The sequence below is a fragment of the Thalassophryne amazonica genome, chromosome 15 (genome assembly GCF_902500255.1).
Source record: "Thalassophryne amazonica chromosome 15, fThaAma1.1, whole genome shotgun sequence".
NCBI lineage: Eukaryota > Metazoa > Chordata > Actinopteri > Batrachoidiformes > Batrachoididae > Thalassophryne > Thalassophryne amazonica.
In genome coordinates, this window is record NC_047117.1 from 40824465 (window position 1) to 40850553 (window position 26089).

General features: G+C 41.3%; 1 protein-coding gene across 2 annotated transcripts in view; it reads left to right on the forward strand.

The window, feature by feature from the left end:
• The window catches only part of b3gntl1 (UDP-GlcNAc:betaGal beta-1,3-N-acetylglucosaminyltransferase-like 1), a 265373-nt gene that overhangs the window by 52270 nt on the left and 187014 nt on the right, over positions 1 to 26089 (forward strand). For both annotated transcript variants that reach the window (XM_034189061.1, XM_034189062.1), the window contains exon 4: positions 13492 to 13556. In XM_034189061.1, the coding sequence (XP_034044952.1) occupies positions 13492 to 13556 (65 nt within the window). The remainder of the gene's footprint in view (positions 1 to 13491; positions 13557 to 26089) is intronic.

Here is a 26089-nt window from a genome sequence, read left to right on the forward strand (position 1 = left end):
AACCGAATCAATTCCTACAGACTGCCCTACCCGGAAGTTGTTTGTTCTGGGGTCCCTTAGGGGGGAGGTAATTGAGTGGGGACATAGTAATCGGTTTTCCTGCCATCCGGGTATTAAAAAGACCTTGTTTGTCCTCCAACAGCGATTTTGCTGGCCGCATATGATTAAGGATGTCACTAAATTTGTGAATGCCTGTCAGGTCTGTGCCATGCACAAATCCTCAACACGCCGTCCTGCTGGTTCTTTGTTGCCCTTGTCTATTCCAAGACAGCCATGGACACACATTTCTTTGGACTTCGTCACCGGCCCTCCTTCTTCCATGGTACATACGGTAATATTGACTGTTCTTGATCGTCTGTCCAAAATGTGCCATTTTATACTGTTGCCTAAACTGCCTTCTGCCAAGGAGTTGGCGGAAATTATGTTGAGTAATGTATTTCATCTGCATGTTTTTCCGCAGGACATCTTCTCCGACCGGGGTCCACGGTTAATTTTGTGATTCTGGAGGGAATTCTGCCATCTCCTTGGGGCCACCTCCAGTCTAACATCCGGAAACCATCCTCAGGCCAATGGTCAGACCGAACGCTTTAACCAAGAACTAGAAAAGAATCTTAGAATCCTATGTTCACAGCACCCATCCACCTGGTCCTCACGATTGCCATGGATTAAGTTAGCACACAATTGTCTTCCGTCTGCATCCTCTGGATTTTCTCTGTTTCATGTCGTATTTGGTCACCAGCCCTCCTTGTTTTTTCCTACCGTTTTGTGATCCCCGGTTCCGTTGGCTTTCAGTTTAGTCATGCGGTGCCAACAAACCTGGGGGCGTGCTCGGTGAGCCCTCGTCTGTTCTTCGGCTCTTTACAAGGCAGCGGCGGACCGTAAACGATCTGCGGCTCTGGTCTGCTCTGTCGGGCAGAAGGTTTGGTTATCTACCTGCCATTTACCCCTCCATGGGATTTCACTGAAATTTTCTCCGAGGTCCATTTCCCATCACTAAAGTCATTAATCCTGTTTTTGTTCGGCGCCGGTTACCCAGCTCCATGCGCGTTCACCCGATGTTTCATGTTAGTCACATTAAGTCGCCCTCTGGCCATTCCCCCGCCTCCCGCCCAGTGAGTGGATGGGGGGGCCTGTGTTTTCTGTCCGTCGGCTGCTCGCTTCGTGCCGTCGGGCCGGGGGGTACAGTATTTGGTTGACTGGGAGGGTTATGGTCCCAAGGAGCGGTTGCGGGTTCCCTCCCGTTTTATATTGGACCCCGGTCTCATTCGTTATTTTCATTCGGCTAATCCTGCTGCTCCTGGGCCTTCTGGAGTCGGCCCTTGGGGGGGTACTGTCAGGATTGGGCTTTGTCTTGGTTTGTTGGTTCTGTTATGTTTAGTCTGTTGTTGGGGTTTTTCTGTTGGGTCTGCTTGTCCCTTTCTGTCTTGTCTGTCTCTGCTGACTCTTGGTGGTGGGCATTTCCCTCTCTCTCTGGTCACACCCTCCGTCTGGTTCATTCCACGCACACCTGTTCCCAATCAGCACCTCATCACCTGGTTGTATTTAAGCTCCTCTTTTCCCCTTGTCATTTGCTAGATTGATACGCCCCGTGTCTTCTCTCCAGCTTTGTTTGTATTCTCGACCTGCTTGCCTCTTGTGTGTTCTGACTCCCAGCCTGTATCCTCGACCACGCCTTTTGCCTGATGTTTTTGGTTTTGTTATTCTTGTTGGACTGCTTTACTGTATACTGGACCCCGTTTACTGTTTCAGTAAACTGCTTTTATCTACGGAGCTTGTTGTCAGAGTTCTGCTTTTGCATCCAGCCGAACCAGTTATCCAGATCTGATAATTATGGACTGTAGATGATGGAATCCCTAAATTCCTTGGAATTGAACGCTGAGAAACATTGTTCTTAAACTGTTGGACTATTTTTTTCACGCAATTGTTCACAACATGATGATTCTCACCCCATGTTTGCTTGTAAACAGCTGTGCCTTTTGGGGATGCTACTTTTATACCCAGTCAAGATACTCACCTGTTTCCAATTAACCTGTTCACCCGTGGAATGTTCCAAACAGGTGTTCTTTGAGCATTCATCAACTTTGCCCGTCTTTTGTTGCCCCGTCCCAGTTTTTTTGAAACATGTTGCAGGCATCCATTTCAAAATGAGCAAATATTTGCATAAAAACAATAAAGTATCAGTTTGAACATTAAATAGCTTCTCTTTGTGGTGTATTCAATTGAATATAGGTTGAAGAGGATTTACAAATCGTATTCTGTTTTTATTTACATATTACACAATGTCCCAACTTCATTGGAATTGGGGTTGTACGTGTCTCTCTCTCTCTCTCTCTCTCTCTCTCTCTCTCTCTCTCTCTCTCTCTCTCTCTCTCTCTCTCTCAACACCCTGCGGTTTTGCAAGTTCTCCCACTTACAAATCATGGAGGGATCTGACATTTTCATCTCAGGTGCATGTCCAATATGAGAGACATAATCTAAAAAAAAACGTAAATCACACAGTCCTGTTAATTTTTCTTTAAGAAGCCCTTTTATTCTGCACTCTTTACCTGTATTAATTGCACCTGTTTCAACTTGTTACCTGTGTTTTCTGAACACAGTACACACGTCGCTGCCCTTGGAAGTAGTGAGCTGTTTTTGCTGTCTGTTCTTTCCTTCTTTGACCGCGAGATATGCGCGCGCGCGAACGAACCTTCAAGCGAATGTGGAGATGTCTGGATTTCTATTTGATGTTAACATGTCCTCTCTCAGGACTTATGTCCTTTTTTGTACCTGTTTTAACTGTGATGTGAGAGTTTGAGCAGAGAACAAGGAACTAATGCCTGGAGCCACACTTATTTTTCTTTTAATTGTTCACATGTGCGCGCGTGAACGAACGTCCATGAGTGGACTAGAGATGTCCGGACTTTTCACTGGATATTTCTGGCAGTCATTCTGCTTCTTTTTTTTTTCCTCAGCATGTAGTTTTTACTGCATTAAGTACACGGTATAACAACAATCCTGTGTGATCCCCTCTTCCTTGCCTCTACTGGTGGTTGGCTCTCACTGCGGTATTGTATCACTTCCTGTTCCGGAGCACAGCGGTGTTTTTCTGTATCTGTTAGCTGTTTAATCTGCGCAGTTAGATTGATCTAGTTATCTAGATTACGATTTGTTTCCCAGTGTAATCTTTACGTGCCTTAACTAAAGCACTCCTTCTGCTGAATCACCTCTAAATTATTTACACATTATTCACTTTGCGTGTTTTTAGGAATCCGCTAGCTTAGCGTAGCTACTAGCTCTTAGCCGATTTAGCATGGCGGCTTCTCCTGTCTCTCCCGCACTTTTCTGCTCTGGGTGTGAAATGTTTAGTTATTCCTCAGCCTCCTTTAGCAGTAACGGTACTTGTAATAAGTGTAGCTTATTCGTAGCTTCGGAGGCCAGGCTGGGCGAATTGGAGACTCGGCTCCGCACCGTGGAAAATTCTACAGCTAGCCAGGCCCCTGTAGTCGGTGCGGACCAAGGTAGCTTAGCCGCCGTTAGTTACCCCCTGGCAGATCCCGAGCAGCCGGGAAAGCAGGCTGACTGGGTGACTGTGAGGAGGAAGCATAGCCCTGTGTACACCGCCAACCCGTTCACATCTCTAACCGTTTTTCCCCACTCGATGACACACCCGCCGAGGATCAAACTCTGGTTATTGGCGACTCTGTTTTGCGAAATGTGAAGTTAGCGACACCAGCAACCATAGTCAATTGTCTTCCGGGGGCCAGAGCAGGCGACATTGAAGGAAATTTGAAACTGCTGGCTAAGACTAAGCGTAAATTTGGTAAGACTGTAATTCACGTCGGCAGTAATGACACCCGGTTACGCCAATCGGAGGTCACTAAAATTAACATTAAATCGGTGTGTAACTTTGCAAAAACAACGTCGGACTCTGTAGTTTTCTCTGGGCCCCTCCCCAATCAGACCGGGAGTGACATGTTTAGCCGCATGTTCTCTTTGAATTGCTGGCTGTCTGAGTGGTGTCCAAAAAATGAGGTGGGCTTCATAGATAATTGGCAAAGCTTCTGGGGAAAACCTGGTCTTGTTAGGAGAGACGGCATCCATCCCACTTTGGATGGAGCAGCTCTCATTTCTAGAAATCTGGCCAATTTTCTTAAATCCTCCAAACCGTGACTATCCAGGGTTGGGACCAGGAAGCAGAATTGTAGTCTTACACACCTCTCTGCAGCTTCTCTCCCCCTGCCATCCCCTCATTACCCCATCCCTGTAGAGACGGTGCCTGCTCCCAGACTACCAATAACCAGCAAAAATCTATTTAAGCATAAAAATTCAAAAAGAAAAAATAATATAGCACCTTCAACTGCACCACAGACTAAAACAGTTAAATGTGGTCTATTAAACATTAGGTCTCTCTCTTCTAAGTCCCTGTTGGTAAATGATATAATAATTGATCAACATATTGATTTATTCTGCCTTACAGAAACCTGGTTACAGCAGGATGAATATGTTAGTTTAAATGAGTCAACACCCCCGAGTCACACTAACTGTCAGAATGCTCGTAGCACGGGCCGGGGCGGAGGATTAGCAGCAATCTTCCATTCCAGCTTATTAATTAATCAAAAACCCAGACAGAGCTTTAATTCATTTGAAAGCTTGACTCTTAGTCTTGTCCATCCAAATTGGAAGTCCCAAAAACCAGTTTTATTTGTTATTATCTATCGTCCACCTGGTCGTTACTGTGAGTTTCTCTGTGAATTTTCAGACCTTTTGTCTGACTTAGTGCTTAGCTCAGATAAGATAATTATAGTGGGCGATTTTAACATCCACACAGATGCTGAGAATGACAGCCTCAACACTGCATTTAATCTATTATTAGACTCTATTGGCTTTGCTCAAAAAGTAAATGAGTCCACCCACCACTTTAATCATATCTTAGATCTTGTTCTGACTTATGGTATGGAAATAGAAGACTTAACAGTATTCCCTGAAAACTCCCTTCTGTCTGATCATTTCTTAATTACATTTACATTTACTCTGATGGACTACCCAGCAGTGGGGAATAAGTTTCATTACACTAGAAGTCTTTCAGAAAGCGCTGTAACTAGGTTTAAGGATATGATTCCTTCTTTATGTTCTCTAATGCCATATACCAACACAGTGCAGAGTAGCTACCTAAACTCTGTAAGTGAGGTAGAGTATCTCGTCAATAGTTTTACATCCTCATTGAAGACAACTTTGGATGCTGTAGCTCCTCTGAAAAAGAGAGCTTTAAATCAGAAGTGTCTGACTCCGTGGTATAACTCACAAACTCGTAGCTTAAAGCAGATAACCCGTAAGTTGGAGAGGAAATGGCGTCTCACTAATTTAGAAGATCTTCACTTAGCCTGGAAAAAGAGTCTGTTGCTCTATAAAAAAGCCCTCCGTAAAGCTAGGACATCTTTCTACTCATCACTAATTGAAGAAAATAAGAACAACCCCAGGTTTCTTTTCAGCACTGTAGCCAGGCTGACAAAGAGTCAGAGCTCTATTGAGCTGAGTATTCCATTAACTTTAACTAGTAATGACTTCATGACTTTCTTTGCTAACAAAATTTTAACTATTAGAGAAAAAATTACTCATAACCATCCCAAAGACGTATCGTTATCTTTGGCTGCTTTCAGTGATGCCGGTATTTGGTATTTTCTCTCTGATTGTTCTGTCTGAGTTATTTTCATTAGTTACTTCATCCAAACCATCAACATGTTTATTAGACCCCATTCCTACCAGGCTGCTCAAGGAAGCCCTACCATTATTTAATGCTTCGATCTTAAATATGATCAATCTATCTTTGTTAGTTGGCTATGTACCACAGGCTTTTAAGGTGGCAGTAATTAAACCATTACTTAAAAAGCCATCACTTGACCCAGCTATCTTAGCTAATTATAGGCCAATCTCCAACCTTCCTTTTCTCTCAAAAATTCTTGAAAGGGTAGCTTTCAGGCTCCTCTCCTGTGGAACCAGCTCCCAATTCAGATCAGGGAGACAGACACCCTCTCTACTTTTAAGATTAGGCTTAAACTTTCCTTTTTGCTAAAGCTTATAGTTAGGGCTGGATCAGGTGACCCTGAACCATCCCTTAGTTATGCTGCTATAGACGTAGACTGCTGGGGGGTTCCCATGATGCACTGTTTCTTTCTCTTTTTGCTCTGTATGCACCACTCTGCATTTAATCATTAGTGATCGATCTCTGCTCCCCTCCACAGCATGTGTTTTTCCTGGTTCTCTCCCTCAGCCCCAACCAGTCCCAGCAGAAGACTGCCCCTCCCTGAGCCTGGTTCTGCTGGAGGTTTCTTCCTGTTAAAAGGGAGTTTTTCCTTCCCACTGTAGCCAAGTGCTTGCTCACAGGGGGTCGTTTTGACCGTTGGGGTTTTACATAATTATTGTATGGCCTTGCCTTACAATATAAGGCGCCTTGGGGCAACTGTTTGTTGTGATTTGGCGCTATATAAAAAAATTGATTGATTGATTGATAAAAGACACCTGTTCACCAGTGATGCAGTGATCTAACCACATTTTTTGTAACAACTAATCTAACGCGTTAATCTTTCCAAATGAGTAATCAGATTAAAGTTACTTCTCCATGTCACTGTGCGTTACTATTATTTTTGCATTGTGGGTTGACAGCAGCATTAAACTTGGTCCGTGGGCACAGGGTCGGGGTTTGACTGAACTGCCCACTTTAAGCGAGCTGTGAGCTTTTCATCAGCTACGACTCGTCCTCACCTCTTAAAGCGCGGTGAAAACAGCACACCTGCTCTGAGCTTCACAAAGTCATTTTTATGCTTTATTTTTCTCCTTTATTTAGAATTCTGAGCTGAGCCGCTCCGTATGGTCTCATTAAAAACAGCTGATCCTCTGCGACGTGTCAACAACTAACACTATTTTCCACTCAAATGCACCTAAACTCTCTTTCTGAGGACCACATGATGTGAAAACACAATAAAACTTTCTTACCTGTAAATCTGGTCATGTTTTCTGCATAAATAAATGTTATCCATTCTTTGTGCTCAAACGCCAAAGCAGGGGCGAATCCAGATGGAATGGGGGCATGGGGCGGGGATGTGCCCCCCCACAACACCCCTAGATTAAAGGTCCAGTTTTGAAGCCAATTTTTTTTTTTTTACAACTACTAATACTACTTAAAATAATAATAATTTTGACAAGTAAAATGTTTATAGAGAATTTAAATGTTAGAATTTAATAATTACATTTCTAAACAATATAGGTTAGAAATTGCAAGTTTTACTGTTACAGTGCTGTCAACAGTTAAATATGAGGTCAAGAAAGATTATTTTGCTTTTTATAAAACAAGTATTTATTTTCATTGAAGTCAAGAAAGGGTGACTACGAGGTCTGTCAATAAAGTATAGGTCCTTTTTATTTTTTTCAAAAACTATGTATTTCATTCATATGTTTTTACGTCAGACATGCTTGAACCCTCGTGCGCATGCGTGAGTTTTTCCACGCCTGTCGGTGACGTCATTCGCCTGTGAGCACTCCTTGTGGGAGGAGTCATCCAGCCCCTTGTCGGAGTTCCTTTGTCTGAGAAGTTGCTGAGAGACTGGCGCTTTGTTTGGTCAAATTTTTTTCTAAACCCGTGAGGCACATCGAAGTGGACACGGTTCGAAAAATTAAGCTGGTTTTCGGTGAAAATTTTAACGGCTGATGAGAGATTTTGAGGTGATACTGTCGCTTTAAGGACTTCCCACAGAGCAGGACGTTGCGCAGCAGTCCCAGGCACCGTCGTCAGCCTGTTTCAAGCTGAAAACCTCCACATTTCAGGCTCTATTGATCCAGGATGTCGTGAGAGAACAGAGAAGTTTCAGAAGAAATTGGTTCCAGCATTTTATCCGGATATTCCACTGTTTAAAGGAGATTTTTTTAATGAAAGACGTGCGGGCAGATTGCAGCGTCGGCTCGCAGCCGCTGCGACGCTCCGCCACAGGAAAAACACCTCTGTTGGAAGCCTTAAGGACAAGTTGGAACATGTCCAGCTGTTAAACAATTTCTCATATACTCACTCCACTGAAAGCCATCAAAAGCCGCATGGATTTTACAAATGGTTATCAACACGGAGGTGTTTTTCCTGTGGCGCCGCACCGCGCCGGCTGCGTCCCGGGTCGAGAATGGCAAAACAGGTATCATTGTCATGTTGAGGTGGCAGAGGGTTGTTGTCGGCAGCTGGGGAAAGTAACTAAAAAAGTAACTAGTAATCTAACTTAGTTACTTTTACAATTGAGTAATCAGTAAAGTAACTAAGTTACTTTTTCAAGGAGTAATCAGTAATTGGATTACTTTATCAAAGTAACTGTGACAACACTGCTGTTCACACACTCACTTAATCACACTCCAACCTGTCCACCATAGCCAAGACCAAAGAACTGTCTAAGGACACCAAGGACAAAACTATAGACCTGCACAAGGCTGGGATGGACTACAGGACAACAGGCAAGCAGCTTGGTAGAAGACAACAACTGTTATGATTATTTATTAGAAAGTGGAAGAAACAAGATGACTGTCAATCTCCCTCGGTCTGGGATTCCATGCAAGGTCTCACTTTGTGGGGTAAGGATGATTCTGAGAAAGCTCAGAACTACACATAGTGCAGCAGATAACAGAATATTTACAGAAGAATCCTTCACATCTGGAAAGAAGCACCAAAGTTGGCATAAATACTCCTTAGACATTACTCTTTTGAAAAAACTGAGTAGCCACATGAATTTTCAGGAGGCAGCCAGGTAGGGGTCAATTGAAGAATTACACAGGGGTCAAAATTTAAAAATGTTTCAATCATATTGAAAGCTATACCACATTATTTGTCTGCTCACAACGATACCAAAAAGGTATAGTTTGGACTATCTATGACTGAATGCTATGGAGTTACGGTGTAAAAACAGCAAGAATGGTAACAAAGGCCAGCATTAGTTTGTACAGGGGTCAGATGTTAAAGTTGCTCTAAATATTGTAAAATGTGATGCAAATTATTGGTTGAGTTAATAGGGTTTTAAAAAGGAATTGTTTGCACTATGTGGAATGCTTAGTTATCATGTTACAGGGTAACATATGTCATGTGTCATAGAATCCAAAGGATGTCGACATTGCTCTACCTTGCAGACCAAGCATTTAACACAGTCAAAACTATTTCATTTATTAATCCTGTTAGTTCAACCAGTACTTTGCACCACCTTTTACCAAAATTGGAGCAACTTTAACTTCTAACCCCCTGTAAAAACTGAAATTGACCTTTGTCACCATTCTTGTTGTTTTTTACCCCATAACTCCGTAACATTCAGTCATAGATAGTCCAAACTATACCTTTTTGGTATCGTTGTGGTCAGACAAATAATGTGGTATAGCTTTCAATATGATTGGAGCATTTTTAAATTTTGACCTCTGTGTAATTCTTCAGTTGACCCCTACCTGGCCGCCTACTGAAAATTCAAGTGGCTACTCAGTTTTTTTTTCAAAAGAGTAATGTCTAAGGAGTATTTGTGCCAACTTTGGTGCTTCTTTCCAGAAATGAACAATTCTTACAGTTATCTGCGCCACTAACAGGATGACCTGGTCAGTGACCTGAAGAGAGCTGGGACCACAGTCACAAAGAATACATTAGTAACACATGATGCTGTCATGGTTTAAAATACTGCAGGGCAGCAAGGTCACCCTGCTCAAGCCAGCACATGTCCAGGCCCGTTTGAAGTTCACCAGTGACCATCTGGATGATCCAGAGGAGGCATGGGAGAAGGTCATGTGGTCAGATGAGACCAGAATAGAGCTTTTTGAAGTCAACTTCACTTACCATGTTTAGAGGATGAGAACAACCCCAAGAAAACCATCCCAACTGTGAAGCATGGGGGTGGAACATCATACTCTGGGAGTACTCTTCTGCAAAGGGGACAGGACGACTGCACCGTATTGAAGGGAGAGTGGATGGGGTCATGTATTGTGAGATTTTGGCAAACAACCTCCTTCCCTTAGTAAGAGCATTGAAGATGGGTCATGGCTGGGTCTTCCAGCATGACAATGACCCCAAACACAGCCAGGGCAACTAAGGAGGAGCTCCGCAAGAAGCATTTCAAGGTCCTGGAGTGGCCTGGCCAGTCTCCAGACCTAAACTCAATATAAAATCTTTCGAGGGAGCTGAAACTCCAAACCTGAAAGAAACCTGGTGAAAAACTACAGGAAACGTTTGACCTCTGTAATTGCAAACAAAGGCTACTGTACCAAATAGTAACATTGATTTTCACAGGTGTTCAAATACTTATTTGCAGCAGTAACATACAAATAAATGATTAAAAACATCATACATTGTGATTTCTGGATTTTTTTTTAGATTGTCTCTCACAGTGGGCATGCACCTAAGATGAAAATTTCAGACCCCTCCATCATTTCTAAGTGGGAGAACATGCAAAATGGCAGGGTGTTCAAATACTAATTTTCCTCACTGTATATCCTGGCTTTCTTCCGTTGGTGTAGTGTCCATATTTTATTTTATTTATTCATTTTTTGGTCTTTTTGTTTCTATCTGCATCTGCGCGAATGACTTATCAGTCCAATGTGTGAGTGACAATCTCTGCTGCATTTGCTGCATGTGTACTGTGATGCTTGCTGAGTCTGCTGCTGTCTCTCCTTTCTCTTAGCTCGTTGCTCAGCAAGACCTTGTTTACTCTCCTGCTCAGCCCTCTGTGCACCTGTTCTGACAGCAAGGCGCCATGCTGCATGGTTCTCTGCACACTGCTCCAACGTGTTGACATTGATGCTGCACATTTTCATGTCCTTGCAGACATCCCTGAAGTGCAGGCGTGGTCGACCAGCCAAACGAGTCCCCTCTGCCATCTCACCGTGCAATAGATCTTTAGGAATATGGTGTGAATTCCTTCTCCTGACATGCCCAAGCCAACGAAGGCGCCTTTCGCCAAGGATGGTCAACATGCTACTCATGTTGGTGTCTTCCATGACCTCTGTGTTGGGCACCTTGTCCTGCCAACCGATGTGCAGAATTCATCAAAGGCACCTCAGGTGGTAGCTGTTGAACTTTTTCTCATGTGTGGTGTAGGCGGAGTAAAGACAAAATGCTCTGCGTGCGTGCATGTATTTTCGATCACACACAAACTGGGGAGAGCTGACATTTGCCATTTGGTATTGCTTATGTATTTTGGGTCAAGGATGAATGGCGCTAACATGGATCATTGATAGGACTAATATTTTTAGAGAAGTTATATATATTAGCTAACAACACTGAACAATTGACATTGAAATTTACAGTCTGCGTTTTGTTGAACTTAGTTCCACAAAATGTGCTCATGTGCATGCGTGTTAATCCATGTATTAATCCACTGGCTGATCTGAAATCTCGTGCACTTTAAGTGAACAATGTTTAATTTGAAAAAAAAATACTTTTATTCAGATTCAATCAGTGTTTTGATAAACAGTGTGAACAGCGGATTTATCAATGTGGCTTTTGCAGATTCTCATTGTGTGAAATCTCAGTACTTGACACCATTTTTCACAGGCTGTGTTCACGTTCACATGCAGCCTGTCCAATGACTGGAAGGTCTAACCTTACCAACCCCTAGGGTAGGCCTGGGCGATATATTGATTTTATCGATTAATTTGAGTTTTTTGTTGTGGACTATTTAAAAAATAAAAAATGCGAGTTTTTTTTTTTCTCCTCTTGCAGCGGCGCACCTTTTTGTCCCCAGGACCTTCCATGGCTCCCCCCTCCCCACCCCGTTCCTTCACACAATAACAAACATGGCTCACCGCTAATGGAGAGTGATTTTCATCAGTGGTTTGGGATTGCTGCGACAGATGTGGAACAAGTGACTGCACGCTGCAAAGTTTGTCTAAAGCCACGGTTCTACCCAGACAATGGAACAACGGCATAGTGCCGTTGTATTTTTGTTTAATCCAGCCAGTCTGTTTGTGCTGAACGGACTGCTGCCTGGTCACCCCGCACCTGCCGGCAGCCAGCCGGCCGAGCAGAGTCACAGCGCTGCAGCTCAGAGTGAGAGAACAAAAACCCCGTCAAAGTCTTCCAACAAAAACAGCTCCTTCTGCCTGCGTAGCTAGTGACACATTAATGCTTTATTTTACAGATGAAAGCTTTCATGTTTCCAAAGTTTGCTCAAAGACGGTGTTAGAGTGATGAGTCTCTCGTTCCCTGACTACGAGAGAGAGAGAACGGAGGAGGGGGAAAAAGTGAACAAAGGCTCCACACTGTTAAAAAAAAAAAAAAAAAAAAAAAAAGCGATTTAAAAAAAAAAGAAGCAATTTTAATCAGCGATCATCACCACACAATTCAGTGAAACAGTAAAGTGTGAAAAACTGATTCAGAAAGTTTTTCCATCCAGAATTCCATCTTTATGAGAGCAAATTTACTTCTTACAGAAGACCTTTGATGTTATAAGTGTAATTTTTATTTATTTATTTTTTTGTCTATTCTTGCTTTCAATGCATCTAAAACCAGTCAAAATGACTCGCAACGCGCCGCCTCGAGTAATAATTGCCAACAGCACCTCTATACTAAAAATTTCTGGGGCAAACCCTGAAAGCCAATCGCAACAAAACGCAGCCGCACAACAAACTTATTCCAGTATCTAAAACAGAGGCATCTAGCTGCATGGGAGAAATGCTACACTTTAAGAGGAGAATAAGAGCGCAAATTCCCGCTAAAAACCAGCTTACTCTGGTGGAATAATTTACCAAAGTGTATTTTTTTAAAATCAAAAGAACAGTTGGAGCTTCAATTCCAGGAGGTAAGTAGGGGTTAGTTTTAAGTTTTTGATCAAATAAAAGCAAAACTTGTTTTGAGTTATCTCTGTCATTTGTACTAAATGTTTTCTTTTAAAAAGTAGGGGGGAAAAAAAAAATCTGAAAAAATCGAAAATCAAATTTTTTCTGAAAAAATTGGAGATTTTATTTTTAGGCCAAATCGCCCAGACCTACCCTAGAGCAAGCACACATGCGACAGTGGTAACGAAAAACTCCCTCTGATGATAATGAGGAAGAAACCTCAAGCAGACCAGACTCAGAGGGGTGACCTACTGCTTAGGCCATTCTATCAGTCACAAGGTTTTTACAATGATTTACCAAGCTGAAGACACAGGAAAAACCAAATAACATCAAAAACAAAAGTGCATTCATGAGATTGTCTGGCTGGCCCTGGGGTGCAAGGCCAGTGTCCCTCCATCGCCTCATAAGGTTTACTTCAGTTAAAAACTGTCTTCATGGAAGAGTATTTTACAAAAGCAGACTGCAGTGGCTCAGAGAGGTCATATAATACTCTTTTCTGTTGAGTTTTGCTTTTGGTTTTACTGTTGAATAATGCCACCTTATTTGCTTTTTGTTAAATTGTTAAGTGAAAGTAAGCACCAAGCCAACGTATTTTTTCCTTTTATCATATAGTGGCCTATATGGTTGCAGTTACGTAATCATTTATATTTGCACACATGCTGTTCTTCTGTCTTTCAGTGGGCTATGCAAAGAATAAAGCTATAGTACAGAGTTGTGGCCAATACCTGTGCTTTCAGGATGCAGTAAGTATATTTGTCCATCAAACAGTCAAATTAGGCCAAATAACGTTTGTGGCTGAATATTGCCTTTGATCTGTTTTGATTTAAAGTTACTTTATTTCAGTATGATCTTTTTTGTTTTATTTATTTTAAGTTGAGTTAATATTAAGCCACAGTTTTGTCACAGAAGACAAAAGTAAATTGTTTTTGTATGTAACCACAAATGTTTTTGGTTTGAATATCAATTTTTCGCATTGAATCTCAATTTTTCAATAAGCGAATTGTGCATTAGTACTGAGCTCTGGCTACCAAATCAAGGTATCCTGATTACATATGTGTGTTATGAGAGTCATGTTATGGAAGCTGTAACTGCATTTAAACCTTAAAGCTATAGTATAGTTCCTTTCAAATTTTGCAAAACTGAGAAAACGTCGTTTTTCCTGAAATCCAAGCATAATACAGGTTTATTTTTGTAAAATGCTGCAAAATTACAGCTCATTTTAATGAAGGACATATTTATCTGGGGGGAAATTCTATGGTGCATATTGTCTTTTCCTTCATCAACTGTCATGCAGACTAACTGCAGGAGGAAGCGCGTTTGTGTATGCCTGAGGTTTTGAGATTACCTGTGACCCAACTTACATTAACCTCCAAATAATAATAATAATAATACATTTTATTTGTATAGCGCTTTTCTGGACACTCAAAGACGCTTAACAAACCAAAAGAAAAGGATAAAAACGCTAAGAAAAAAACATTAAAAATCAGGGCTGTACATTAAAAGCTAACTTAAACAGATGGGTTTTGAGTTCACTGTAAATCACTGTCAGATCTACCAAATGTTGGTCGTAGCATCTGGTTCCTTGAATTTCTCATCCCCAGGCTTGAAATTTTAAATTATTCCCAGACATCATGAACTTTGATCATATTGGCAACATCATATTGCTATAACCCCAATTCCAATGAAGTTGGAGCATTGTGTGAAATGTAAATAAAAACAGAATAGAATGATTTACAAATCCTCCTCAACCTATATTCAATTGAATACACTAAAAAGACAAGATGTTTACTGCTCAAACTCAGACTATTTATGTGCAAATATTTGCTCATTTTGAAATGGATACCTGCAACACATTTCAAAAAAGCTGGGACAGGGACAACAAAAGACTGGGAAAGTTGATGAATGAAAGAACACCTGCTTGGAACATTCCACAGGTGCGCAGGTTAATTGGAAACAGGTGAGTGTCACGTTTGGGTATAAAAGGAGCATCCCCAAAAAGCTCAGACGTTCACAAGCAAAGATGGGGTGAGGATCACCACTTTGTGAACAACTGAGTGAAAAAATAGTCCAACAGTTTAAGAACAATGTTCTTTCAACATTCAATTGCAAGGAATTTAGGGATTCCATCATCTTCAGTCCATAATATAATTAGAAGATTCAAAGAATCTGGAGAACTTTCTACACATACAGTACTGTTCAGAATAATAGTGCTGTGTGACTAAAAAGATTAATCCAGGTTTTGAGTATATTTCTTATTGTTACATGGGAAACAAGGTACCAGTAAATTCACTAGATTCAATGCTTTAAAATGGACAAAAAAAAAAGACGCGTGGAAGAAAACGGAAATCAACCATCAAAATGGATAGAAGAATAACCAGAATGGCAAAGGCTCACCCATTGATCAGCTCCAGGATGATCAAAGACAGTCTGGAGTTACCTGTAAGTGCTGTGACAGTTAGAAGATGCCTGTGTGAAGCTAATTTATTTGCAAGAATCCACCGCAAAGTCCCTCTGTTAAATAAAAGACGTGCAGAAGAGGTTACAATTTGCCAAAGAACACATCAACTGGCCTAAAGAGAAATGGAGGAATATTTTGTGGACTGATGAGAGTAAAATTGTTCTTTTTGGGTCCAAGGGCCGCAGACAGTTTGTGAGATGATCCCCAAACTCTGAATTCAAACCACAGTTCACAGTGAAGACAGTGAAGCATGGTGGTGCAAGCATCATGATATGGGCGTGTTTCCAGGTATCATGGATCAGTTTGGATATGTCAAAATACTTGAAGAGGTCATGGTGCCTTATGCTGAAGAGGACATGCCCTTGAAATGGGTGTTCCAAGCACACTAGTAAACGAGCAAAATCTTGGTTCCAAACCAACAAAGTTAATGCTTCGCAGATGTGAAGAAATCATGAAAAACTGTGGTTATACAACTAAATACTAGTTTAGTGATTCACAGGATTGCTAAAAAAGCAGTTTGAACATAATAGTTTTGAGTTTGTAGTGTCAACAGCAGATGCTACTATTATTGTGAACACCCCCTTTTCTAATTTTTTTACTAATAGCCCAATTTCATAGCCTTAAGAGTGTGCATATCATGAATGCTTGGTCTTGTTGGATTTGTGAGAATCTACTGAATCTACTGGTACCTTGTTTCCCATGTAACAATAAGAAATATACTCAAAACCTGGATTAATCTTTTTAGTCACATAGCACTACTATTATTCTGAACACTACTGTACGCGGCAAGGCCGAAAACCAACATTGAATGCCCGTGACCTTTGATCCCTCAGGCAGCACTGGATTAAAAACGGAAATCGTGTAAAAAAAATCGTACCGCGTGGGCTCAGGAACACTTCAGAAAACCATTGTCAGTTAACACAGTTCGTTGCTACATCTACAAGTGCAACTTAAAAGTCTACCATGCAAAGTGAAAGCCATACATCAACAACATCCAGAAACGCCGCCGCCTTCTGTGGGCCCGAGCTCATTTGAAATGGACAGACGCAAAGTGGAAAAGTGTGCTGTGGTCTTATGAGTCCACATTTCAAATTGTTTTTGCAAATCATGGACGTGTCCTCCGGACAAAAGAGGAAAAAACCATCCTGATTGTTACCAGCGCAAAATTCAAAAACCAGCATCTGTGATGGTATGAGGGTGTGTTAGTGCCCATGGTATGGACAACTTACACATCTGTGATGGCACCATCAATGCTGAAAGGTACATCCAGGTTTTGGAGCAACACGTGCTGCCATCCAAGCATTCATGAGGCTCAAGGGAATGATGATAAAAGGTGAATGCATGTCATATCACTGCAATGCTTTGGCATGCCATACACAGCAGGTACATTTTAAATGAAAAATGCGCACCTTAACTGGCACGTGGCATGTGCTGGCCCATTCAGATTGTAATTAAAGTGCCACCCTAGCCAGCCAATCGTGTGAGAATAGTGGCTCTGAGAGGCTCTTAGATGCAGAATATCCGGCTAACAGGGCTCATCTCTGAGCGTGGCGCTAATTTCAAGAAATCAAAAATTTAGCAACAACAGTGGGGCAGTTTGTGTACGAGGTACTACGAGAACAAACGAGGATTTTAGAGGCATGGTTGTGGTGAGGACGAGGCTGTTAAAAGCCCATTCTCTGAGCACATACCAGCTAGGAGGACAGGACAGGCTGTTTTGGACAGGCTATTTTGGTTCTGCCCTCTCGCACACTTCGTCGTGACAATCCCACCTGCTTTGTGCGCTGGACACTGTATATAAAATAATTAGTTTGTAGGGAATTATTTTCTGTCAGAGTTTGGATGTTGAAAACACCTCTAATTGCTTCTGGAATCAGATGACTGTTTCATCTGCACCATTTTTTCCTCTCTCGTTCGCTGAGGTGGAGAAGGTATTTGGAACCACCTAAATGGTAATTATTTGTAATGTTTATATTGTAATAGCTTGGTAAAACAGTTTCATGTTCATTTCTTCTTGTAAAATTATGTTTATGATAGATTTAACATCTTGTTATAATGGATCAGATGAGCTCTGCTGTGTATGCACTGATGCAATGACTCGCACTGAAGACATGCATTTATGCAGAATGCGAGCGTGCAAAAGAGTGATTTTGCAGACAATAACAGATGAACACAAAGTTAAAAGTAGGATCTTGGTGTCAAAATGACTAAGCTGTGGAAGAAATGAAGCCAGCGAGAAGAAGCGCAGAGGTGACTGTCCAGGAACTCATGGTTCGGTTGTAGCTGGTCTGGTTATGGATTTGTTTTGGGATTTTCAAGCGGTTTCACTGGATCTTCGGGGTCTCACGGGGCACATGCGCACGCAGCGACCCATCAGAGAGTTTGGCGTCTCGTGTTTTAATGTGTTGGTTGTTTTTACTTTGTTTATAAGTTGTTCTTATACTCCTTGTGGAGTTCTGTTAAACAGTGTGGCTAAAATAAACCTTCTGTGCCCTACAGTGTGTCTTTGGTTTGTGTTTTTCCTGCTCGCTCTGAATGACAGCTGGACTGTCAGTGGAGACAGGCTGCAGTACGGCAGAAATGAGCTGCTTTGACTTAAATATATGATGCTGGCTGGCATGTCAGATATCGCGGCACAGATTCTTGATCACATATTTAAATTGCCTCACACAAGAACTGGTGGCGAAAAACCGGAGAGAAGCCGAAGGAAGCGGGGAAAGAGAGGAGGTGTGCGGTTACGCATGAGGAAGTTGAGTCTCAACCGGGTCCCGCTGCCTTCAATGATTCTGGGGAACGCCCAGTCTCTCCGCAATAAAATGGATGAACTTCAAGGAAACGTCCATTTTCTGAAGGATTTTAAAGATTGTGGGATTCTGACGTTTACAGAATCACGGCTCACTGAACGTGATCGGGACGCAGACATGCTTATTGAGGCTTCGGTGCGCCATTCCGTTTGGATAGAGACGCAGAGGTGACAGGTAAATCACAGGGAGGTGGAGTCTGCCTCTATGTAAATCAACAATACTGTCATCCTAAATCTGTAACTGTAAGAGAGCGCATTTGTACCCCAGATGTTGAACTTTGTGTATCATTGCATCCTTTCTACCTGCCCCGTGAGTTCCCGCAACTGTTTGTTACAACAGTTTACTTACATCTGAAAGCAAATGCCTCTTCTGCCTGCAGTGTCATCCATGATATGGTGCAGAAACTGTAGTCTGTTTCACCTGATGCACCAATCTTTTTACTGGGTGATTTCAACCACGTCTCCCTTAAAAAGACACTACCTGACTTTTATCAATATGTAACCTGTCCAACCAGACGGGATAACAATATTGATCTTTGTTATGGATCCATCAAGGAGGCATAATCTCTCCCAATGCCCCCCTTGGGTTCGGGGGATCACAACTGTGTCCATCTCCTTCCTACATAGAGAACTGTGTTACAAAGAGAAAAGGTCTATATGCGAGACATTAAGGACTGGACGGAGGAGGCTGTGCTTTGCCTGCAGGACTGCTACGACTGCACCGATTGGGACATGTTCAAAGAAGCTTGCTGTGACAATCTTGATGAACTTGCTAACGTAGTTTCTTCGTTCCCTGTAGGTGTGTAAAAATGTTTCCTAATAATAAGCCGTGGGTCACAGGGTCAGTTAAGGTTTGTATACAGGCCAAGAGACTTGCTTTTAAACATGGATCAGCCTCTGAGCAGCATACAGCCACTAAGGAGGTGAAAATTAGGATTTTAAAAGCAAAACAGGACTATAAAATGAAGCTGGAGAATAAGATGGCGATGAATAATCTTGGATCTGCTTGGTCAAGCGTGAAAGCTATTGCAGGCCTCCAACACTCTAAAGCCAGCAGGACCATCTCTTTTGATGGCTTCCACTCTAATTTTGAATTTGCAAATGCTCTTAACTGTTTTTATGCACGTTTTGATGTTTTTGATTTTAGTTAGGAAATACAGGAAATGAGTCATAAAGTGTGTGACAATCAGCACTTTTTTATTTCCCAGAAGGATGTTGAAAAATCCTGCTCCCTCAAACCAAGCAAAAGCTGTGGTTCTGATAATATTTGTGTCCGTTTGCTGAAATCATGTAGGAAAGAGCTGAGCTCTATTTTTCAGTACATTTTTAATCAGTCTTTAAAGATGCAGCATGTGCCAAGAGTCTGGAAGGATGCTGTTGTTATCCCTGTGCCAAAAATCAGTTCTCCCAAGACCCTCAATGATTTCAGACCAATTGCACTAACATCGATTGTAATGAAATGTTTTGACAAACTTGTAAGGTCTGAAATCTTGAAGACAACGGAGCATGACCTTGATCCCATGCAATTTGCTTATAGGCCCAATAGAGGAGTAGAAGATGCTACAGTCACTTTATTAAATTTGCTTTTTAAACATCTAGAGGGGAAAGGAACACATGCAAGGCTTTTATATATTGATTTTTCATCTGCTTTTAACATAATCCAGCCACACGTGTTAGCCTTGAGGCTTTTAGAACATTTTAAAGTAAGTAACAATCTTGTGGGCTGGATTTTGAATTTTTTAACTTACAGGACACAGAGTGAGAGTGAACGGAACTGTTTCGGATCAGGTTATATCCTCTACTGGTTCCCCACAAGGATGTGTGCTCTCTCCACTTTTGTTCATCCTCTATACAAACGTGCCATAGCAGCAGAGAGGATAGAACGATTTTAAAGTATGCAGATGACACAGTTATTGTCAGCCTGCTGAAAAACAATGATAGGAGTCACGGCCCAGTTGTTACTGATTTTCTTGACTGGTGCAGTAAGTCTTTTCTTGAGATGAACATTTCTAAAACAAAAGACATGATTATTTACTTTTGTAAAAACAGTGCTCCCAGTCAAGAGGCAACAGTTTTGAAAGGTCAGACAGTGGAGTGTGTCAGCACATATAAATATCTTGGAACTGTCATTGATGACAAACTGAACTTTGAGGAAAACTGTGATGCTGTGTATAAAAAGGGATGCCAGCGCCTCTATTGCCTGAGAAAACTGTCTACTTTTAACATTGACAGAACCATGCTGACCTTGTTTTATCGTGCTTTTATAGAATCAGTTTTATCCTTCTGTCTTGTTTCATGGTTTGGAAGCGTGTCCCTCAAAAACGAAAATTGTTTAAACCAAATTGTGAAATGGTCGCGCAAGCTGATTGGAGAGTCTCGGCTTCAGCCAGAATCCCTGTATACTAAACAGGTACAGAGGATCGCTGGTTCCATTCTGAGAGATGACTCCCACCCTGTTCATGGTAAGTTTCAGATGCTTCCTTCCGGTCGGAGGTTCAGGGTACCAGCTTGTAAAACTAAACGTTACAAAAACAGTTTTATACCAGCAGCCATTAGTGCTGTAAACAAGTAATAGAAACTTAAATATAACTTATGTACTTATTTTTTGTATAGTCTCTTTTGCCTTGTTTTTATGAACAGCACATTTTTATTTTTATTTATTTATTTAGTTTTTATCCTTTTGGCTTGGTATGATATGTTTTTAGACTTTTTATCTATTGATGTTTTAACTCCGGGCACGTCCCATCGGGAGGAGGCCCCGGGGAAGACCCAGGACACACTGGAGGGACTACGTCTCTCGGCTGGCTTGGGAACACCTCGGGGTTCTCCCGTAGGATCTGGGGGGGGGAGGTGTGTGTGGATCGGGAGGTCTGAGCGGCTTTGCTTGAGCTGCTGCCCCCGCGACCCGACTCCAGATAAAGCGGAAGAAGATGGATGGATGGATGAATGAATGTTTTAACGCATCTTGCTTTTATTCTTCAGCCCCTGGCAATAATTACGGAATCACCAGCCTCGGAGGATGTTCATTCAGTTGTTTAATTTTGTAGAAAAAAAGCAGATCACAGACATAACACAAAACTAAAGTCATTTCAAATGGCAACTTTCTGGCTTTAAGAAACACTATAAGAAATCAGGAAAAATAATTGTGGCAGTCAGTAACGGTTACTTTTTTAGACCAAGCAGACGGAAAAAAATATGGACTCACTCAATTCTGAGGAATAAATTATGGAATCAGCCTGTAAATTTTCATCCCCAAAACTAACACCTGCATCAAATCAGATCTGCTCGTTAGTCTGCATCTAAAAAGGAGTGATCACACCTTGGAGAGCTGTTGCACCAAGTGAACTGACATGAATCATGGCTTCAACACGAGAGATGTCAATTGAAACAAAGGAGAGGATTATCAAACTCTTAAAAGAGGGTAAATCATCACGCAATGTTGCAAAAGATGTTGGTTGTTCACAGTCAGCTGTGTCTAAACTCTGGACCAAATACAAACATGGGAAGGTTGTTAAAGGCAAACATACTGGTAGACCAAGGAAGACATCAAAGCGTCAAGACAGAAAACTTAAAGCAATATGTCTCAAAAATCGAAAATGCACAACAAAACAAATGAGGAACGAATGGGAGGAAACTGGAGTCAACGTCTGTGACCGAACTGTAAGAAACCACCTAAAGGAAATGGGATTTACATACAGAAAAGCTAAACGAAAGCCATCAAGGTGATGATGCTGGAACTTTTGTTTGATGCCGTTCCAATGACATTCATAAAGATGACTGCCTGAAGAGAACATGTAAATTTCCACAGTCATTGATGATGTGGGGCTGCATGTCAGGTAAAGGCACTGGGGAGATGGCTGTCATTACATCATCAATAAATGTACTCGTTTACATTGATATTTTGGACACTTTTCTTATCCCATCAATTGAAAGGATGTTGGGGATGATGAAATCATTTTTCAAGATGATAATGCATCTTACCATAGAGCAAAAACTGTGAAAACATTCCTTGCAAAAAGACACATAGGGTCAATGTTATGGCCTGCAAATAGTCCGGATCTTAATCCAATTGAAATTCTTTGGTGGAAGTTGAAGAAAATGGTCCATGACAAGGCTCCAACCTGCAAAGGTGATCTGGCAACAGCAATCAGAGAAAGTTGGAGCCAGATTGATGAAGAGTACTGTTTGTCACTCATTAAGTCCATGCCTCAGAGACTGCAAGCTGTTATAAAAGCCAGAGGTGGTGCAACAAAATACTAGTGATGTGTTGGAGCGTTCTTTTGTTTTTCATGATTCCATAATTTTTGCCAGGGGTTGTACTTTGGGGCTGTCCTTGTGGTTCTTTTTTTACCTTTTTAGCACTGTTGTCGCTTTGTCTTGTTCTGTGTTTTGCTGTGTGTTTACCAAACGAGATGACTCACTCACTGTAAACTAATTTTACCCAAGGGTATAATAATAAATTGAATCTGAATCTGAATCTTTTGTGTTTATGGATCGGTTTTATTTTTTGGGGTGGATCCACACAGTAGCAGGTGTATATAATTAAAGCCACCTTATTGTGGTGTCTTTTTTTTTTTTTTTTTTTGGTCACAGAGAGCTGCGTACACATGCAGAACTGCTGCATTTAATGTTTGTGGAACACAGGTGAACTGCCACCTGGTGCATGGTTGTGCACATCAGCCGGACTGTGTAGGAGTGGCTTTTTTTGGAATGGATTTAAAAAATGTGACATCATCTTGAATGGATGCTGCGTGTGCACATAGCGCACATGCAGGTGTGTGCGCGACTGTGTGCCTGCGTATGTAGAACAGGTGATAAAAGGTGTGTGTGGGTGAAATCTTTGCTCAGCTGCGTATATGTGTTCAGAAACGCTGTATCAGCCACTCCGCGTGCGCACAGGAGCTGTCCATCCAGAGAGCGTACAAACAGGCTGACAACTGTCAGTGATCGCCTGCTGTTGTACAGTCTGGCAAAAAATCCCTTTAGGTGTTTGATCAGTATATTCTTGCGTTGCGAGATGTTATTCGTCCGGTTGGACTCCTAACTGCTGTTGAACTGTGCTGGCAGTGCGCCAACTTCCCACATGTGCGCAACTTTCAGATGCAGCCTTTGGACTTTCTCTTTTTTTCAAACTTTTTTTTGTTGTTTTTGTCGGGGCGCCATTGAGCGATGGAGTAAAGTGTTGAGAGGGAAATTTATTGTTCAGTCCCATGTACTCACCTAAATCATGATCGTATAAACTGAATATTCACAGTCACCTGACAAAAAAGTCCCAAAGTTTTTGTATTTTTTACCATGTAATAAACACCGTATATAATGGACTTTGTATAACAGATTTTTCGCTCACATTAGATGAAATATCCCGTCCGATTGCAATTTATGTCCATTAAAACCCCCCGAGTATGTGGTCATTTCCGTGATTAAAAGAAACAGCTGTTTATTTTTTCACACTTTGCTTAGACTCAGACCTGCAGCCTGATGTGCACCTGTTAAATCAGACGCAAAAAGCTGTGATTTGATACTTTTCTACTTCACTCCTTCGTCTCTCATATTTTAATAGTTTTTGCAGTGTGCACACTGATTACATTTTGAGAATGGATCAAATGTGTTTGGCATAAAAAAACATTTTCAGAGGAAATATTGACCTGGTCATTAAAGATCCTGATCCTGATTCAGGATTCCCTGTAGATATTTGAACAAAACTTACCTCATTTGTACCTTGAAAGAGTTGATTTGCAACTAAATAAATCATCATAAATTGTAAATTTGATAGCTTAACTATTTTTAAACTCACCTGAACAGTCATGGTATAAACTGGATGATTTTTGTATTGTTTTCCATGTAATAAATGCTGTATATATAGGATTTGTATAAAGAATTTTCCCTCACATTGGATAAAATATGTCCCGTCTGATCGCAATGTATTCCCATAATAAAAAAAAAGTCTGGACGTGCAAATTAAAGTTCAGCACTGACACTCGTCTATTTGAGGAAAGTGGGACTGGAGTCATTTCCGTGTTTAAAAAATAGTTTTGTTTTTTTTCCACACCATGCTCAGACTCAGAGCCACAGCCTGAAGTGCACCTGTTAAATCAGACAGCGCAAAAGGCTGTAATTTGACACTTTTCTCCTTTCATTCCTTCGTCTGCCATCATATTTTAATAGGTTTTACAGTGTGCACGCTGATTACATTTCAGAATCACATTAGTTTGGCAGAAAAGTCTGCAACTTTACAACACAGAATCGGAAAAAGAGGAAATTGTATACCTTACCTTTGAATTAGATGATGATTGTAGAAAGAAAAGCTTGTTAAGGGTCGAATGAATCCATAATAAAGCATGATCCAGCAACTTAACCCTCTGGGGTCCGAATGCATTTTTTGGACAGTTCACTCGCCTGGCATAAATGTTTTATTATTGCTGTTAACAGCTCTCCCTGCATCCCACAATCATGTTTTATGTCTCTTTTTTTCAGGACAACCTGTTCTTTCATAATATATATGCTTTTGTTGTGTTTTATAAATGTAATAAAGGTTTACAATCAGAAATAAGAAAGGAAAAAAATAAAGCGGAAATAATTTTCCACACACATTTATTCAAAACATAGCAAACTATAATAAACAACTGTTTTGACACTTTATAAAGGTAATTTGAGGTCTTGTGTGAAAGACTGGACAACAAAAACGTTCAAACAATAAACACAAATGCACATTTTGAACAATATATACAAAATGGTCAATGCATTTTGTTTGTCTTCAACTCAAAGCAATTTCTGTCTGCTATTACAGAAAGGTAACATCACAAATTTCTATTTCTACTGTGTTTTGGAATCTGTCTGACTCTGCAAGCAGCTTTCATTTCACACTTTGGCTCCTTGCAGTCTGAGGAGCGGCCCCTATCCCTCACCTCATTGATATGGTAAACAGTGCTTTACACCAGAGGGAGAGAGCCACAGAGTAATCCAGTAACATTCAAATGCAAAGTAGTGGAGCAATCCTGATAGTTACACACTCTTTGTTTGGGCACGTGAGATTGTCATGCAAGGCTCTCTGTCTGCTTTCACTTTCGCTGTGCGTAATGGCACAGGGCACATTGGAAGAGTTAGGGGCCTATTCAAACAGGCCAACAAGTAAGATATCACTCCTGAAAATGATCTTTGGTTTATCACATGAGGTAGATCTGCCCCACGATTGGATTTTGGAAAACCATGTGACAGTGAACCAATTCTGATTGGACACTCACATTCCACTCGTCATCACACAGCTTCTATGAGGAGTACAAAGATGGCCGACGGTGGATTGAAAGTTTGCGGAGTTAACTTTTCAGCAAAAAAGTACGTTTCTATCTCATATCATTAAAAAGTTATTTATAATTTAGTAAAGCTTGGTCCCAGCTGTCGTATACGGCGGCCCCAAAGGGTTAACTTAAAACTGCAGTGAAAAAAATTGTGTTAAAATTCATATTCTCTGAAAAATGGAGGGGAAAAAAATCTAAAATCTGCCAGTACGTAAACTTATTAGTACAACTGTATGGGATGTGAGTTGAATCCACCTACTGGTAAAAATTGAATAACATTTTGACAAGACTTGTCAGTGTATCACTGAAGATGGATAAATCTTACAAGACTCTGTTGGTCTGTTTGTAGGTTTGTATGTTTGTTAGTCTTTTTGAAGTAAAGCCTCGGTCCCACCGAGTGAAGAAAGAGCCATGCACCCTGTTTTTTTTGTTTCCTGAGCTATCGTGGCATTATAGTGGCTCAGAGTGGCTCTTAGAGGCATTATCTTCAGTTAACGAGGCTCCTTTCTGAGCCTGGCGCTAATTTCAAGATGTTCAAAATTTAGCAACAACAGCGTGGTGCAGTTTGTGTTCGAGTTACTGCGACGGCTTAGAGGCATTTGCGTGGTGCTTACGAGTCTGCAAAAAGTCCATTATCCGTGCGCCTGGCACCTTCGCAGGACCTGAGAGGCTATTTTTGGAGCGGCTCCTCTTGCGCACACAATTGCACCTGCTCTGTGC